This window comes from Talpa europaea (assembly GCF_964194135.1).
Source record: "Talpa europaea genome assembly, chromosome: 7".
Lineage (NCBI taxonomy): Eukaryota > Metazoa > Chordata > Mammalia > Eulipotyphla > Talpidae > Talpa > Talpa europaea.
In genome coordinates, this window is record NC_140074.1 from 61,230,509 (window position 1) to 61,247,179 (window position 16,671).

Genomic DNA, 16,671 nt, shown 5'->3' on the forward strand with positions numbered 1-16,671 from the left:
AACCCCCTGTCATTGCTTCCAGGCTCGCCCTCCACATACACGCTGCTCTCCCAATGTCACCATGGCTTCACCACTGCCCAAAACGTGAGCTCTTCTTAGTCTGTGTCTTTCTTGACATCTTGGAAGAAAGTGACTTTGTTCAAAACCCCTTCTGTCCAAGTTTTTCCCACTCAGATGATACTTTTTCAGCTTCCTTTGCTAGGCTTTCTCCTCTCCTTGTTCTACTTTCTCCTCTCCTTGTTTCTACCTCGGCCATTCCTATTTCTTTTCTATAACCTAAAATTAGATGACACTGGTGTCACTAATCCTGATTCTCCTAAACTTCAGAGCTTTCCAACTGGTCACATCCAGGCTGCTCAAACTCTTCTCCTAGTCTGTCTCCCCTTCTATTTCTCCTTAAAAAAATTATTCTAGTAAACTATACATAACATAAAACTGACCAGTTTAACCATTTTTTAATATACAGTTTGATGACATTAAGTCCATTTACTTTGTTGCTCTCCACTATTCTTTTTTTAAAATCTATATATAGCTGGGGGTGAAGAGGAGAGAAGGTGATTTCTCTTTGTCTACATTTTTTTCTTTTTAAAAAATTGATATATAATTGACATGCACTATTTTAGTTTAAGGTGTACAACATAATGTGTCAATATTTGCCTGCACTGCAAAATGATCATCATAATGACTATTGACTGTCTTTTAGTAACTTTCAAATTTCCAACACCGTATTATTGATTATAGTCCCCATACTATATATTACTCTTTGGCTTATTTATTTGTATATTTATCTTGTAACTGGATATTTATACCTCTGCTCCCCTCTGCCCATTTCTCCCATTCCCCAACCCTCCAACCCTCTGGCAACTACTAGCCTGTTATGTTTTGTTTTGTTTTCATTTATTTATTACTGGGGCCTGCCCCGCCTCCATAACACAGCAGAGCCTGCTGTGGTGTCGTCAAGAGCATGGGCTCCAGACAGTGTGTCTGAGTTTAAATCCCAATTCCATGACCCTGAATAAATCTCTCACACTGTCTGGTCTCACTTTCCTTATCCTGTTATTCTCTCCACTTGTGGGGTACACAGTCACTCTGCTGAAATAACAACAGTTTTGTTTATTTGTGAGCAAACACCCCTCAAAGGACTTGTCCACCTGGAGCTGGTGCTGGAAATGAAGAGAAAATGAAATGTTTGAAGAAAGTAATGGGTCTCAGCCTGAAAGCAGACGAACTGGATATATTGGAGGAAGATGTCAAATGTGGTGTTGGCTTAGATTTATGACATAAACAGCCCCACCCACCCACAGCGTTTTGAAAAGGAAGGGAAAACAATCAGTAAAACTATTTGGTGATGGCTTCAGTCTTCAAGCAGAGTAATAATTGCTCAGGTGACTGCCATGAAAGTTGAAAAACCTGGATTTAGTTAAAATGCAAGAATTTGCTCGGGAAAAAGGTGTTTTGGGAGAAATGTGATGTGTATATCCTTTAGAATACCTTCTTAAGTCTTTCATTTAGAGACTCATGGATCTAAAGAGGTCACATTGCATTTCATTCATTTATGGAGGAATGCTGGCTTATTAATGTAGGGGATTCTAGCAAGTCCTTCCTGAGTGTTAAGAACTATTTTGTTTGTTTCTAGCACTTATTTCCTTTCAGATGGGGCCTCAGCCCAGGGCCTGTCACAAAAGATACACTTCATACTGTCTCCATTTTTGGTAAAGAATAGGTGAGGTATTTTTGGTGACCAGATCTTACTTTTCCTTCAGAGACTGTGAAGTAATGACTCTCAAAGTGTTTCAACCCAGAATGTCACAGGATAATAAGAACAGATTACCCTTTACCGAGCACCTGTATGTACTTTATCTCATTTATCACTGAGGACAGCTCTGTGAGGTTAGCCGTTGTGGGCATCCATTTTTCAGATGAGGAAACTGAGGTTCAGTTGCCAAGGTTTCCACAACTAGTCAGTTGTGGAACCCAGCCTAGCGGAGCACCCATAAGGACAAATTCTCAACTTTTTCTAAAGCACATTTGCCTCACAGAGGGGTGGCCTGTTCTAAGTTACACCCTGCCCTTGCCCAGAGAGATGTTTGGGAAACTGGCCAAGGCCATCAAAGCGGCATGTGGGCGAGGAAACGTCCCCACGCGAACGGAGCCCAGGCATCTGGCAGCCAGAACCCCCGGTGGTCACAGCCCTCACGGAACCACACAGACTCAGGGCCCATTTTCTGCTAGAGGTCCCTCAGCTGGCGTCTGTTCCGCCGAGGCGCCACCTTGCCCAGCTCAGGCCCCAGCGGGCGCGTGTTTTCTCGGGCGCGCCAGGGGCGCACCTAGCAGCTCGCCGTGCGCGGCCACCCAGGTGCCCATCCGCGCTCGCGCAACACGGGGCGCCTTGAGGACCTTCCTGCGGCGGCAGCCCCGGCCTCCCCTGCCAGCCTAGAGCTGTCCCGGGTCGCTGCCGCGGGTCCCCCACACCCCAGGGGCGGAGCGAGGCGCCGAGACGTCAGGGCGGCGAACGAGCACGGGCCAAGCGCGCCCTCCCGGCGGCTGCCCGTGGCCCACGTCCCCGACTAGCGCGCCCGTGAGATGCAGTTAGCGGCGGCGCTGGGGCGCAGCCAGGCGACCCGGCGGGAGGGGGCCAGAGGCTGAGCCCGGGCCGAGCCAGCCTGCGCACAGCTCTGCCCTCCACCCCCGGGAGCGGATCCACGGCCGCCTCTCGGCTCTCCCCAGGGTTAGAGCAAAGCCCCCCCGGGGTGCCCATCAGTTTCTTTGGGTGACTACAGCGTGTGTTTTGTTTTTCTTTCTTCCCCACTCCCGGTGTGCCCTTCTCCAGGATGGCAGAGGCGGAATTGCACAAGGAAAGGCTGCAAGCCATAGCAGTAAGTCCACTTTCATTTTATTTTCTTCTCTATTGTCCGGGATGGAAGGGGACCCCGAGTGTTTGGGGGCGATCGGCATTCCAGCACAGTAGCCGCAGGGCATGTTTTAATATTTTGGCCATAAAAGTCTGTCAGGGCTCCGCTATGCTGCTTTTGCTTTTGTATGTCTGTAGGCAGAAACCCTCAGGGCGCACTTTGGGCTGGGCATTGGACTGTGGTAGACCGGCTGAGAAATAACTGTAGAGGCTTGCTAATGCGCTTTGGGGAGGGCAAATCCTGGAATATTATCCCCAGTGCTCAGTCACCCTCTGACTTCACACACTGGAGGAGAGAACGGTGACGAACGGCGGCTGCCATCCTCTCTGCGGAAGCCGGTCGCCTGCTAAGTGAAAAACCAGCAGTTAGCTCCGCTGCCAGCCACATGGTAGAACCTCCTCCCAGAAACCGGGAGTGAGAATTTCCCCTGCTCTGTTTGATACTGACAAGGGCACTGGCCAAGAAGGGTATGAGGACTTCTTATAACCACGGGCTACTGGGAATAATATTCCAAGAGAGCCTCCTTCCACCGGGTGTGGATAATGAAAACCTCTTTTCAGCATACAAAGGAGCGACCCGTTTTGGCAAAGTTTATATGCACTTTCAGAAAAGCATACCCATGTTTCTTTGGTATAAAAGAGAATTCACTGAGACCGCCCAGATTTGAGCCATCTTGCCACAACGTTGCCAATGATCCACAGATGTGGTATTTTTGCTGGAGCCACCACAGCTGGATTATATATTTCCTTTGCAGATGAGGGAATGATTACTGCTGTTACATGAAATAATAGCAATTAAAAGAGAAGGTCTGTTTACATGTTGGCATAGAAGAATCTCCAGATTCTCTCCCACCTATGTGCTTTTATTTTTGGTCCAGGAGTTCCCTGGAAACATGTAAAGATGTTGGAGAAATAGTGTGTAATGTTTTGGAAGGAGAGGGTATTAAAGTGTTTTCAAAAGTCTTTGGACAGATTCTTCATTGGGAAAATGTGCACAGGCCTTTTTTTTTTTAAAGAAGCATTTGATGTGGTCTCTGTGGCTCTGAGACCCCTTTATAAAGCTCTTAATATATTAAATAAAACTTTACCACTGAAGTGAGAGAGACACTTGTTGGCAATGTTGAAATGCTGTGGTTTGCCTGGGCCATCTTTGAACTTGGACTCCAGAACTCAGAAGTGTTTTTCTTTTCTTTCCCTCTCCCCTGTGCCTGTGTATTTTGATGGTTAATGAAGCTGTTCATGGTTTCCAAAGTTAGTGGCAAGGCAGTGTGGCCAATATATCATGGACTTGATAAGAATGGAGATATTCAGTTATTGTGCCATGTAGCTGGTGGATGTTTTATATAAACTGAATAATAGGCTGCTTTAGCTGTCCAAGGAGTGGCTGCTCCAGAGAATGTTCTGTTGCTCCCATAGGCTGATGCTGGAGGTTACCAACTGTCACATTTTCTGCCTTTGCATGACCAGCTTTACTGGATGCCTGAGGAACAGCTGAGCCCCATGAAAGGGCTTGCTTTCTGAACAGGGAGCCAGTAGCAGCTAAGGCTGGGGCCACCCCTTTGCAAGTGGGACTGGGTAATCCCAGCAGGGGCCAAGTAGATTTTCAAGAAAGATTTAACTAGTCTTTTGGAATTCTCTTGGATGTATAAGAATATTAAACCTCAATTTTTGTTTGTCCTGGATACCTGGGAAGGTGGTGATGATTCTTAGCAACTTAACATATATATGGTTATCAGTGCAGATTTTCTAACAATGAAGTCTGAATGTGTGTGTCTGTGTCTGTGTGTGTGGGGGGGGGGCGGCGGCGGGAGAGAGAGAGAGAGAAGAACTAAGAGACAGGAAAGGGAGTAGGAGACTTGTGACCACATCAATAAATAGTTCCGCGCCATGCTGGCACCTAGAGCACTATCTCCAAACTCAGCAAGCCTGCCTCACTCTGCCATATTCCTAGAGTTCTCAGAGGATCTGAGGAGCCAACCAGCCTGCACTCACAGTCCAGCACTCCTGAAGCCTATCCGGAGATAAGAGGGTGGAGAGAACAAATCTCACCTCTTTACCAATTTGAACACCTCTCGAAGACATAGAGCAGAGAGAGGGGATTCTAGTCTGTGGTACCTTGGGCATTCTTTATTCTGGCCCTCAGTTTCTTCATCTGTAAAATGGACTCATGAGATAGGCCTCATGGACTGGTTGGAAGGTTGAGATGTGGTATCCATGGGAAGCACCTGGCAGGGAGTTGCCCTTAGATGGTGTTGGGGCAGAGCCCCCAGTTCCTCTCTACTCTGCTACCTTGCCCTGTGGGTGGCAGCATCTCTGAAGCAAAAAGAGTCCGAGCTGCCTTTGTAAATTCTTTAACTCTGAACTTGCCATTTAGGGAACATTATTTTTATTCTTTTCTTTATCTATGCCCAGAGTCGGTTTCTCTAGCTGCTTCAGACACAGGTGCAGGGATCCATTTGAAGATCACCCATCACTCAGCAGGTGCTCTTCTGGGAAGGTACTGGCAACACCAGAAAGTCAGAGTCCCCAAGTTCCAGCCACCAGAGGAAAGATTTTAGCCTTTGCACACTAAGTTCTGAAAGGATAGCTGTCCTGTGACCTGAGATATTTGTCACATGATTATCTGTGGCATTTTTCCCCCAAGGGAATCAAATATTCAGAAATGACAGCATTTTAATTAAATTTTTCCAGTTAAATCCAGAGATTAATCAATGAGGAAGGATGTATCTGATTCTGTTTCCTTCTAAAAGAAGAACGTGTCCAATTTTGACAACTGAAACTACTCCCAGGGGCTCCGTTCATGTGTAGGGTCACCCCCAAAGTTGTGATTTTAGAAGATAGCAATCTGCCTTTGTGGCAGAATGAGTTTGAATGATAACTCCAGGGAATAAAAATATAATGCCTTTTATGGAGCATTATCTATTTAGGAAGACACCATGTGAAGTGTGTGTGTTTTTTTTTTTTAACTTAAATGGCTAATAGTCTAATGCAGGAAATAGGAACACACATAAACAACCCCCACACAGCGCCAGGAGTATTTCGGCAGGTGAGCACACATTTGGGGTCTGCCAGCCTCATGAGCTGTGGAGCTGTTCCCCAAAGAGAAGGGGTCTGGGCCAGTCCCAAAGATTGGGTGAAATAAGGTATAAAGTAATAAATACAGTGACCTGCCCAAAGAGCAGAGGCATTAATTTATTTATTTGCTGTTAGTATGTTATTTATTTGGAGCACTTAGTATGAGAAAATGGAAAGCAAAAGCATAAAGAAGGCAGGAGCTAAAGGCATAGACTCAGTGATAAGATGGAAGTAACGTTAACACGCACTATGTCATTTAATACCACTAACCAGCTCGTGAGGTAGGTACTCCTCTGTTATCCATATGTTATAGATGGAGAACCCAACAATAACAGATAGTGTCAAAACTGGGATTTGAACCCTCACTACTGCCCTGAACTGCTTCCCAAGAGGGTGGCCACCTCTCACACCTTTCCTGTGAGAACACTGTGTAGTTCGCAACCTCAGTGTGAATTGATGAGGGAGAAGCAGACTGGCTACCAAGACAAGCCAGACAAGCTAGGAGGCCCTCATTCTTGTGAGAGTCTTCAAGACTAGGTTTCTGTGCATGGGAACATCCAATATAAACTCTCACTGAAGGAGTAACAGTCTTTTGGGGGACAGAGCTACTGTATCTCACTGGAAACCAGCTTTGGGGGAGGACGTTGTTATGTCTCTGCATCCAAGAAGAAGATAGTCTTCCTTGGGTGTGTGTGAAAATACTAAACATTTCAGAGGTCAACTTGGCAGATGCCTGCAGAGCCAGCCACATGGACAAGGCTTCAGGGGCCAACGTGAGTGTGTTCATGCCTGCTGAAATATGAGTGTCAATCCAATCTCTGCTTGCTCTTTAGGGAATTTGGTCATTTAATAAGAACTTAACCTGTGGAATAACAAGAATGATCGTGTACATTTGTGTAGCACTTTACAATTTATGAAAATCTGCACATTATTTTAATTCTAGGCTGTCCAGGGCAGACCTCATTATCTCCACTTTACAGCTGAGTGTGGAGAGGTTTCCAAGCTCACAGTGAGATGTGGGAGAGTTCTGTTAAGTCCAGTCTTTCCAACTCCAATTCCTTGTGTTAGTGACACATCTGGCCATGGAGGGGGTAATGTGATGTGGGCTGAAGCTTCCTCCAGGATCTTTCTGAGTTGAAGTTCTGGGGTGGGTATAGGAGAGGGTTGGGCTTGAATGTAAATGGGCCTGAATGTGTCTTTATGGAATTCAGTCTTTTTCAGACCTCAATTTGGGCCCCTTTGTTTCTTGAAACCCTCACTCAGAGAGTGCAGTTTCAAGGCCCATGTCTCCCACCTAATCCTGTTCTCTGTCCTGAGAAGGCCTGGGTATGGGTGAGCAGCTTAAGGTTGACTCAGGTCTTTAGTTGCAGTGAAACACATTGGTGTTTCCTTGGGTTCATCTGTCAGTACCCCTTTTTGCCTTGGAGTGATCAAGTCTTGAGTGCCAGCACTGGAGTGTGCGACCAGGAGCCAAAGAGACTAGTCAGTCTGCTTTTGATGATGGCCTCTTCACTTGGCTTGCATAACCTGGGCAAAAGTTTTTGCTGTGATTTATATGTGATGCAGCCCAGTCCAGATTCCCAAGTCAGGGATCCCTCAGATAGTTTAGAAACCCCAACCCCAACCCTATAATAAAAAAACACTGTGATTCTTCCTCAATAAAATTTTAGCTATCAGAATCCAACAATGTATCCATAAGATAATTCCCCACAACCAAGTAGGATTCATTCCAGGGACACAAGGATGGTTCAACATCCGAAAATCAATCAACGTCATCTGACACATCAACAAAAAGAAATATAAAAAACATATGATAATATCAATAGATGCCGAGAAAGCTTTCGACAAAGTACAACACCCATTCATGATAAAAGCCCTTGAAATTCTTGGGATACAAGGAACATACCTCAACAGCATAAAGGCCATATCTGACAAGCCAACAACCAGTATCATTCTCAATGGCGAAAAGCTGAAAGCATTTCCATTAAGATCCGGAACAAGACAAGGATGTCCACTCTCACCACTGCTGTTCAATATAATACTGGAAGTCCTAGCCAGAGCAATAAGACAAGAGAAAGACATACAAGGAATCCAAATAGGAAAAGAAGAAGTTAAACTATCACTATTTGCAGATGATATAATAATATACATAGAGAACCCCAAAAACACCACAGAAAAATTAATTCAACTAAATCAGTTTAGTAAAGTGGCAGGATACAAAATCAACACGCAAAAATCAGTTGCCTTCCTATACACAAACAATAAATCTGAAGAAGAAGAAATTTAAAAAAAATCCCTTTTATTATTGAAACAAAGAAAATCAAATACTTGGGAATAAATCTAACAAAAGAGGTAAAGGACCTATGCAAAGAAAACTATAAAACACTTTTAAAAGAAATAGAAGAGGGCCTCCCTGGTGGCGCAGTGGTTGAGCGCTGGGTTGCGAAGCTGCCCACGGCCTCTGTGTCGCCGGTTCAATCCCCGGCTGCTCCCAGGCCCCTGGAGGAGGATCCCACATGGTGCGCAGACCTCTCCTGCCACCCGCTGCTCCCCTCAGCAGTGTACTTCTGTCCTTCTGCCTGCTCTGCTCCCCGCTCTGGCTCTGGTGAATTCTCTCACCCTCCCGCGCTTCTGACTGTACCCAGTGCATGTATAAACAAACAAACAAACAAACAAACGAATGAATAAAACATGCCTCTAAAAATAAATAAATAAATAAATAAAAGAAATAGAAGAAGACACAAAGAGCTGGAAAGACATCCCCTGCTCATGGATTGGAAGAATTAACATTATCAAAATGGCCATCCTACCAAAAGCAATATACAGATTCAATGCTATTCCAATAAAAATTTCAATGACATTCTTCAAAGAAATAGAACAATTATTGATGAAATTCATATAGAATCACCAAAAACCCCAAGTAGCCAAAGCTCTTCTGAAAAAAAAAAGAAGGGAATGGAGGCATCACACGCCCAGTCTTCAAACTATAGTACAAAGCCATAATCATCAAAACTGCATGGTATCGGAACACGAACAGACACACAGACCAATGGAATCGAATAGAAAATCTAGAATAAACCCACAGATTTATGGTCAACTAATATTTGACAAAGGAGCAAAGAATATGCACTGGAGCAAAGAAAGTTTGTTTAATAAATGGTGCTGGGAAAACTGGGTCGCTACATGCAAAAGAATGAAGCTTGACTACTACCTCACACCATGCACAAAAACCAACTCAAAATGGATTAAAGAACTAGACATAAGACCTGAAACTATAAAATACATAGAAGGAAAATATAGGTGAAACACTACATGACATGCACCTCAAAGACATCTTTACAGACACATCACCCAAAGCGGTGATAGTGAAGGCAAAGATCAATAGCTGGGACTACATCAAATTAAAGAGCTTCTGCACAGCAAAAGAGACAATAACCAAAACAAAGAGAAACCCCAACGACTGGGAAAAAATTTTTGCACACAACACTAATGATAAAGGACTGAGCACAAAAATCTACAAAGAGCTGATGAGACTCAACAAAACAAAGAAAATAATCCAGTCAAAAAATGGGCAGAAGAGATAAAAAGAAACTTCTCTGAAGAAGAAATGCAAATGGCCAACAGGTATGTGAAAGAATGTTCAACATCACTTGTAATCAGGGAAGTGCAAATCAAAACTACAATGAGATACCATCTTACACCAGTGAGAATGGCACATATTAAAAAAACTAGCAACAACAAATGTTGGCGAGGTTGTGGAGAAAAAGGAACTCTCCTGCACTGCTGGTGGGAGTGCAAACTGGTCCAACCACTATGGAAAGCTGTGTGGAGATTCCTCAACCTGCTAAAGATGGAGCTTCCATATGATCCAGCAATTCCACTCCTAGGTATTTACCCAAAGGACACAGAAACATCAATTCCAAAGAACACCTGCACCCCCTGTGTTTATAGCAGTACTACTTACAATAGCTAAGCTATGGAAACAACCCAAATGCCCCAAAATAGATGACTGGATCAAGAAGATGTGGTACATATACACAGTGGAATATTACTCAGCAACCAAAAAAGATAAACACATGCAGTTTGCAGCAACATGGATGGAGCTAGAAGGGATCATGCTCAGCGAAATAAGTCAGAAACCGGATGGCCTCACTCATAGCAGGAATTTAGAAAACCTAAATAAGAGACCAGGAAAAAGACTAATCAATACAAAGTAAAAATCAAAATCAACTCGCAACTATAAACCAGAGACACACTATGGGGGCGGGGAGGAGGGAGCGGTGGGGAAAGGAAGGACTAGAGTCAAAATAAGGGGGAAGTGCAATTGTATGGGGAATATAACCAAAATGAAAATGCGCACATTGTGCAAAGATGAAAAAAGATAAGAATTATATAAAACAAAATATTAAAAAAAAAAAAACCACTGTGATTCTTGTGGGCACCATACCCATACATATCCCTGGTGAGCCTGTTTTGGTGGCAGGCACCTGGTAAAGGACCCCAGAATTGAAGATCTTGGCCAATCATTTGTATTCTTCTTCCTTCTCAGAGACACTGGTGATGGTCTGCTTCTAAAATTCCAAGTTAAGGCCTAAAAATAGTTTGCCCAGGATATTAGAGTGGTCCTGTTTGGGTTTGCAGGGCTGTGCAGCAGCTAGGCCACAGTTTGGGCATTTGGAGTCATTACTGAGTCTGGGAGTGCCAAGGCAGGCCTTACATAAACATGCACAAAGGTCATACACCTCTCTGAGTATTTCAGGCTTTAGTCTGTAGGGACAAAGAGCAGCTGTCCTGGCAGGTGCTCAGATAAATACAGGAGCCATCTTTTAAATAGCCAAGGAAGAAAGTTTGTGTACTGTGATTTGTCAATATACAGAGGAAAAGTAGGGTTCAGTAAGGCATTTATACACTTTTGGAGGGGACTGTCCAACACTTTGGTGACTGCTGTTGTTGATCATATTTCAATGCTGATCCCTTTTAGGGGTGTTGATCACTTGGTTGGCAAGAAGAGTGCATCATGTGGTGTGACTTTGACTGAGACAGCAAGTGGGCATTGGTGCACAGAGATAATGGACCACTGTCAGTGCCTGTCAGTGCCCCACACAGCATGGCGGGTTATAAGCATTGAGTTTGGTGTCCAAAAACCTCGACTTAACTCCTGGCTTTTCCAGTATCTGAATGACCATGCTGTCCCTCAGTTTTCTCGTCTGTGAAATGGGGATAATGATGATTACTATCTCCTAGAACTATTGTGAATGGTATTTGAGATTCATGGGGGAAATGCTTAGAGCAAGGATATAGTAAATGCTCAGCAAAAGTTTTATATTTACAGTAAGTGAATCAACAGATCATAACACAGGCATCTTAAACACAACATGGACTCAGAGAGCCAAAGGGGTATTATTCACCTTAGCATATATAATAACTATATAATATTATACATTATATAGTAACATACATAATATTATATATAATAGCATATATAACAATATATATATAATAATATATATTCACCTTAGCAATATAATAACTACTGAGAGTTTGAAGCATGAGGACAGTAATAACAATAGAAAGGATTTGTTTAGAGTAATCGGGTAGTGCAGACTCACAAAAACTCAAAAAAGCATGTAGCATAAATGAGTGACATAGACTCAGTGGGAAATTGTGAGGACCTGGAGAGCAGATGGCACTTCTCAATTAAGATACAGCTAATTTATACCATGTGAAGACGTGGGTCTTACATTGTCACATCAACTCAAATCTTCTCATTTTCAAGAGAAGCTAGAAATCTGCTTTTGAAAAATGTAAGATCTCCCATGTAAAGAAGAGTAGCCTCAACTAGTTTGAAAACTTAAAAAATAATTGTGGGCATACTAAAATTCTTTTTGGCCAACACGTCACCTTTTGTGACCTCCAGATGTTGTGGAGCTTTGAACTTTACAATGTGCTTTCCTTATGCGTTCACTTACTTGCATTTCATAAGAATGCTGTGAAGTTGTTCTGCCCACACATCCTAGATCTTTCATAATGTTTCAAAATCAGGATGCATTTCCACCAGAGCTTTGTGAGTTTGTTGTCCAAATGTTTGTTGGATCATTGGAGAACCTGTGTTGGCCCCATCTTTTGACATGAAACCCCTTGCCATCACTAGCATTGTTGTAACTCGAGATTCTCACATTTATTTAGGTGATTGCTCTCTCAAAATCAACAGAAAAATATAAAAAACAATCATACCTTAATGTGGGAAATTCCTGTTATTACAGAAGACTCTTTCCAAATAGTACCCAGGGTCTGCAAATCTATGCCATCACTGGTCACTCAGGGCGAGACGATTTTGATTTGTCATCACCTGCAAGTAACAATTTAGGGAGATTGGATGCGGCTCAAGATTTCTAGTCACAGCAGTAACTGCCCTTAGGCTTAGCTTTTTGCCAGATTCAGTGTAGAATCTTGATTCTCAAATTTGAATGTACTAGGATCACCTAGGCTGCTTAAAACACAGAGTGCTGGACCCCACTCTCAGGACATGTCAGTGGGCCTGAGAATTTGCATTTCTAACAAATTCTCAGGAGACACTATTCCAAGCTGCAGCTGCTGTTCTTGGGAAGACATGTTGAGTGCCCCTGGTGAAGTGGTAAGAGACCAATGGTGAAGGCAAAGCAGGCCTGGGTCTTGATAAGTGCCACATGCCCTTTGGGAGATGCCCAGAAGTTTGTGAGGTGTGTATATTTTGAAAAGATGAGATAGAATAAAAGACCAAATTCTGTTTTAATTAATGAGAGAGCCCACCTACATCAGTTTGAAAGTGATATGATTGTGTTCTTCTTACATCAAGTTACTGATCAGAAGGTACTTGGGTACTTGCTTTTAATCTATTCAAAGAAAATGGAATTTCTATCTGTCGATCACTTCAGGACACCTGTTTAAAGGGAACGCTTGGGATTGGCTGACTAAAACTATGGGCTACAAAATTTATGTGTGGAGGCATGCAGGGGCAACCTCAGTGAGGCCAGAAGTCATGCAGCAGAGCAGATGCCCTCCAGTACAGTGGGGGCTCTTCAAGAGGGCAGGGGGCATCATATAATATGCTCTATGGATTGAAAGGCCTACAGCCTATCAGACAATCGAGTCTCATGGCAGCCTCTCCAGCTCAGTCCTGACTCTCCGTGCAGCTGTTTCCCATGTGGGACACTGTAGTAGGAGACCAGGATAAGCAGCAACTGAGGTTCCTTACTCAATGCTGTCTAAAGGATCTCTTAAGCTAGTCTGTGTGTACACAAGCAGGGCTTGTCATTGGCATATCAAAGAGAAGTTTATTCTCACAAAGATGTGATACTGTCTTCCCTCACTCTGATTTGTAGCATTCATTGTTGGGCCAGACCATTTATTTTTAAAAGGATTCCACCTCCGCCAAACTCTTATCTGTCCTAAGCACAAAGCACAGAAGCCAGGCTGTGTAGGATGAGGTCTAGGAGAACATGGACGGACTGTGGGTGATGGCCGCAACGCCAGGTACCTCTTAGAGGAAAGTTTGCTCATGAGAGCTGTGGGTTTGGACAAATACCGCACAGCTGAGGCCTATTTCTGACAGGAAATGCCAGCAGAAGCAGAGGTTTGTGTGGGGTAGAGTGTGTTGGAGTGCATGTGCCCTTGGTTAGTTATGATGTCAGCCTTTTTCATTAGTCTCCTGTTGAATTAAAATGTTCCAAAAGGGATTGAGTGAGAGAGTGAGTGAGAGAGAGAGAGAGAGAGAGAGAGAGAGAGAGAGAGGCAAGGATAGCCTATTTGTGTAATGCTTGAAGATACATTAAAAATGCTTTGGGGATCGTTTGACTCTGGATCAGTGCTTCTAGAGCATTGTATGTGCTTAGCTAGAAGATAGGAATAGGGAACCTGGTTCCATCCCTTTATACAAGACAGACAGGGAAAGAAAAGCCAGATGTGTCTCCAAGACAAAGCCCTGGCTGCAGAGAAGGCCCGAGGGCCAGACCTCAGAACACATCTTCCCTGTCTGTCATTCCCCTCTGGCTGCCTATTTCATTACCCTGTGGGCTTCCAGGCTCTTGTCAGTCTGGACATTACCAATTTCTCCAAGGCATTTGTAAAACCTGTCCTTACTTTTTTGCTGAATTATACTAGTTTACTTACTATTCTAGGTGGGTGGGATTCCCTGCCCGCCCCCTCTAAATTATAACCAGTCATCTGAGTAGTCACTTTATTTTTAAATTCAAGGCTGAAACCCAAAACTTTGAGGGTTACAAAAAATGTTACTCTTAAGAGAAAAACATATGCTTTAAAACTTAACCCCTTTGGTGGTAGACCAGGGATCTTCTTTCTTTGAGTTTGAGCAATAATACTAATAGCTTTAAGTCAAATAGCTGCTACATGGGGGTTCAGGTTTTAGGCAGCTATGACAGTGTATCTTGGATGTGACGTGATAGAGAGGTTGGGATCTAGGTTGAGATGCCTCTTGGTTAAGATTCTTGGGGTCAACTCAGTGGCCTCCCCAGGTTCCTCCTGGTTGGTCTTAAGCATTGAGTTTCTATGACCTGATGGATCAGCTTAGACTGATAATACTGGCCAGCTTTAACAGGGTGGAGAGTTATTCAAAAATTTCCTTGCCCCTGGAGTACTGTGAGACATACAGGATCTGGAAATTGAAAAAGAGTATAGAGTTCCCTCCAGAGATTAAAAATAGAGCTACCATATGATCCAGCAATTCCACTTCTGGGTATGTATCCAAAAGAAATAAAATCACTAACTCAGTTATCTACATGTTCATATTCATATTCACTGCAGCATTATTCATAGTAGCCAGGAAAGAACCTAAGGGTCTGTTGATAGATAAATGCATGAAAAAAAGTGAAAGCTAGATATGGATGTACAGTCATGCCTCACTTAATGACATTTTGGTCAATGACAAGCTGCATGTGTGGTGGTTTTCCCAATTAGGCAATATCATATAGCCGAGGTGTAGAGTGAACTCTACCCTCTAGGCTTGTATAATTACACTCTCTGATGTTTACACAATAATGAAATTGCCCAACACATTTCTCAGAACTATCCTAGTTGTTAAGTGACTCATGACTATATATATACACTGGAGTACTATTCAGCCTTAAAAAAGAAAAAACCTCTGATTGTGACAAGATGGATGGACCTTGAGGACATTATGCCAAGGGTAATAAGCCAGATACAGAAAGTCAAATATAGCAAGATCTTATTTATATATGGAATCTATATATAGAATATATTAAAGAATGTGAAATTTGTAGTAACACGAAGTAAAACGGTAGTTACCAGAAAAGGGTTCTCAAAGGGTACAACTTTAAGTTAAAAAATGAAGAAGTTCTAGAGCATGTACAGCATGGTGACTATAAATATAATTAGTAGTAATGTATTGTGTACTTGAAATTTGCTTAGAGAGTAGATCTCATATGTAATCATCACACACACACACACACACACAAATGGAAACTATGTGAAGTGATGGGTATGTTAGCTTGATTGTGATAATCATTTTACACTGTGGAGTAATATCAAAACATCATTTGCACTGCAAGTGTATACAGTTGTTATTTGTCAATCATACATCAATAAAGCCGGGGTTGGGGGAACGACCAGTTGAAAAAAAGATCTTGAAAGCTGAAACTCATAGCAGTCACCCGGAGAGAAAATAGTGCTTATCCTAGCAAAGAAAGGCACACTGGAAGATAGTGAGGACCCCATCCTATTCCATGTGTGCCTCATTTTTCTTTTCCAGCTATGTAGACACTCTTGCTTCTGAACAGTGATATGTGAGCATAGGCATTCAGATTTAACAGGGTTCATCAAATAAAACTCATAACCAAACCTAAAGGATATTTAACAATTGTCAGGGTAAATCTCGGGGGGTACTGGGGTCAGTGAAGTTTTTCTATAAAAACTGGAGGTTGTCTGTGGAATATAGTCTCTAATCCTCCTGGTTACTACAAAGAAGAATCAGGTAGCCTGGTCACCCCCATCCTTATTCACACTGGAGTGGGAATGGTAGATAGGCCATCAGTATCAGACGGAATAGGGAGAATGAAGAGAAAGTACTGGTTCTGATGACATGAGCAGAGGAAGTGAAGGTCAAAGTAGTTCAATTGCTCAGTTACCCTCCTGTCCCTGCCCTCATCTCTGTTTTGTCATGTCACTGCTCCAATCTCTGGATGTTTCCAGCTCTCCATCTGCTGTAAGCCTGGGTCCTCAGAGAAAAACTGGAAATACAATAGTTTTTTTTTTAATTTATTTATGCATATAAGAACTGGAGTATAGGTCAGAGGTGTGGGGGTGGGGGTAAGAGGATTCACCAGAGACAGAGTGGGGAGAAGAACAGGCAGACTGACTGAAATACACTACTGAGGGGAGCAGCGGGGAAGACAGGAGAGGTCTGCTGTGCCATGTGGGTAGCTCCCTGGCTGGGGATTGAACTCTTGCTACAGTGCCTGCAAATAGCTTCATAGTGCTGTGCTTAACCCTTTGTGCCACCAGGGAGGTCTGAAGCATGATAGTTTAGAGTGGGACATCTTCCCTACAAGGAGACTGAGTACCTCAAGCTCAGAAGGTAGAGTAAAGGATAGTAACCTCCTCCTGTAGCTTCTTTTAAGGGGATGGAGGAGAGCCTCCCATTTCCTGTGGGCTAGACATCCTGCTGATTGCCT

At 43.3% G+C, this 16,671-nt stretch overlaps 1 protein-coding gene across 4 annotated transcripts in view; it reads left to right on the forward strand.

Annotated features, from left to right (window-relative positions):
- Positions 1 to 2,831: 2,831 nt before the first annotated feature.
- The window catches only part of PALM2AKAP2 (PALM2 and AKAP2 fusion), a gene marked incomplete at both ends in the record, with an annotated part of 293,410 nt that continues 279,570 nt past the window's right edge, over positions 2,832 to 16,671 (forward strand). For all 4 annotated transcript variants that reach the window (XM_084238937.1, XM_084238938.1, XM_084238939.1 and 1 more), the window contains one exon: positions 2,832 to 2,876. In XM_084238937.1, the coding sequence (XP_084095063.1) occupies positions 2,832 to 2,876 (45 nt within the window). The remainder of the gene's footprint in view (positions 2,877 to 16,671) is intronic.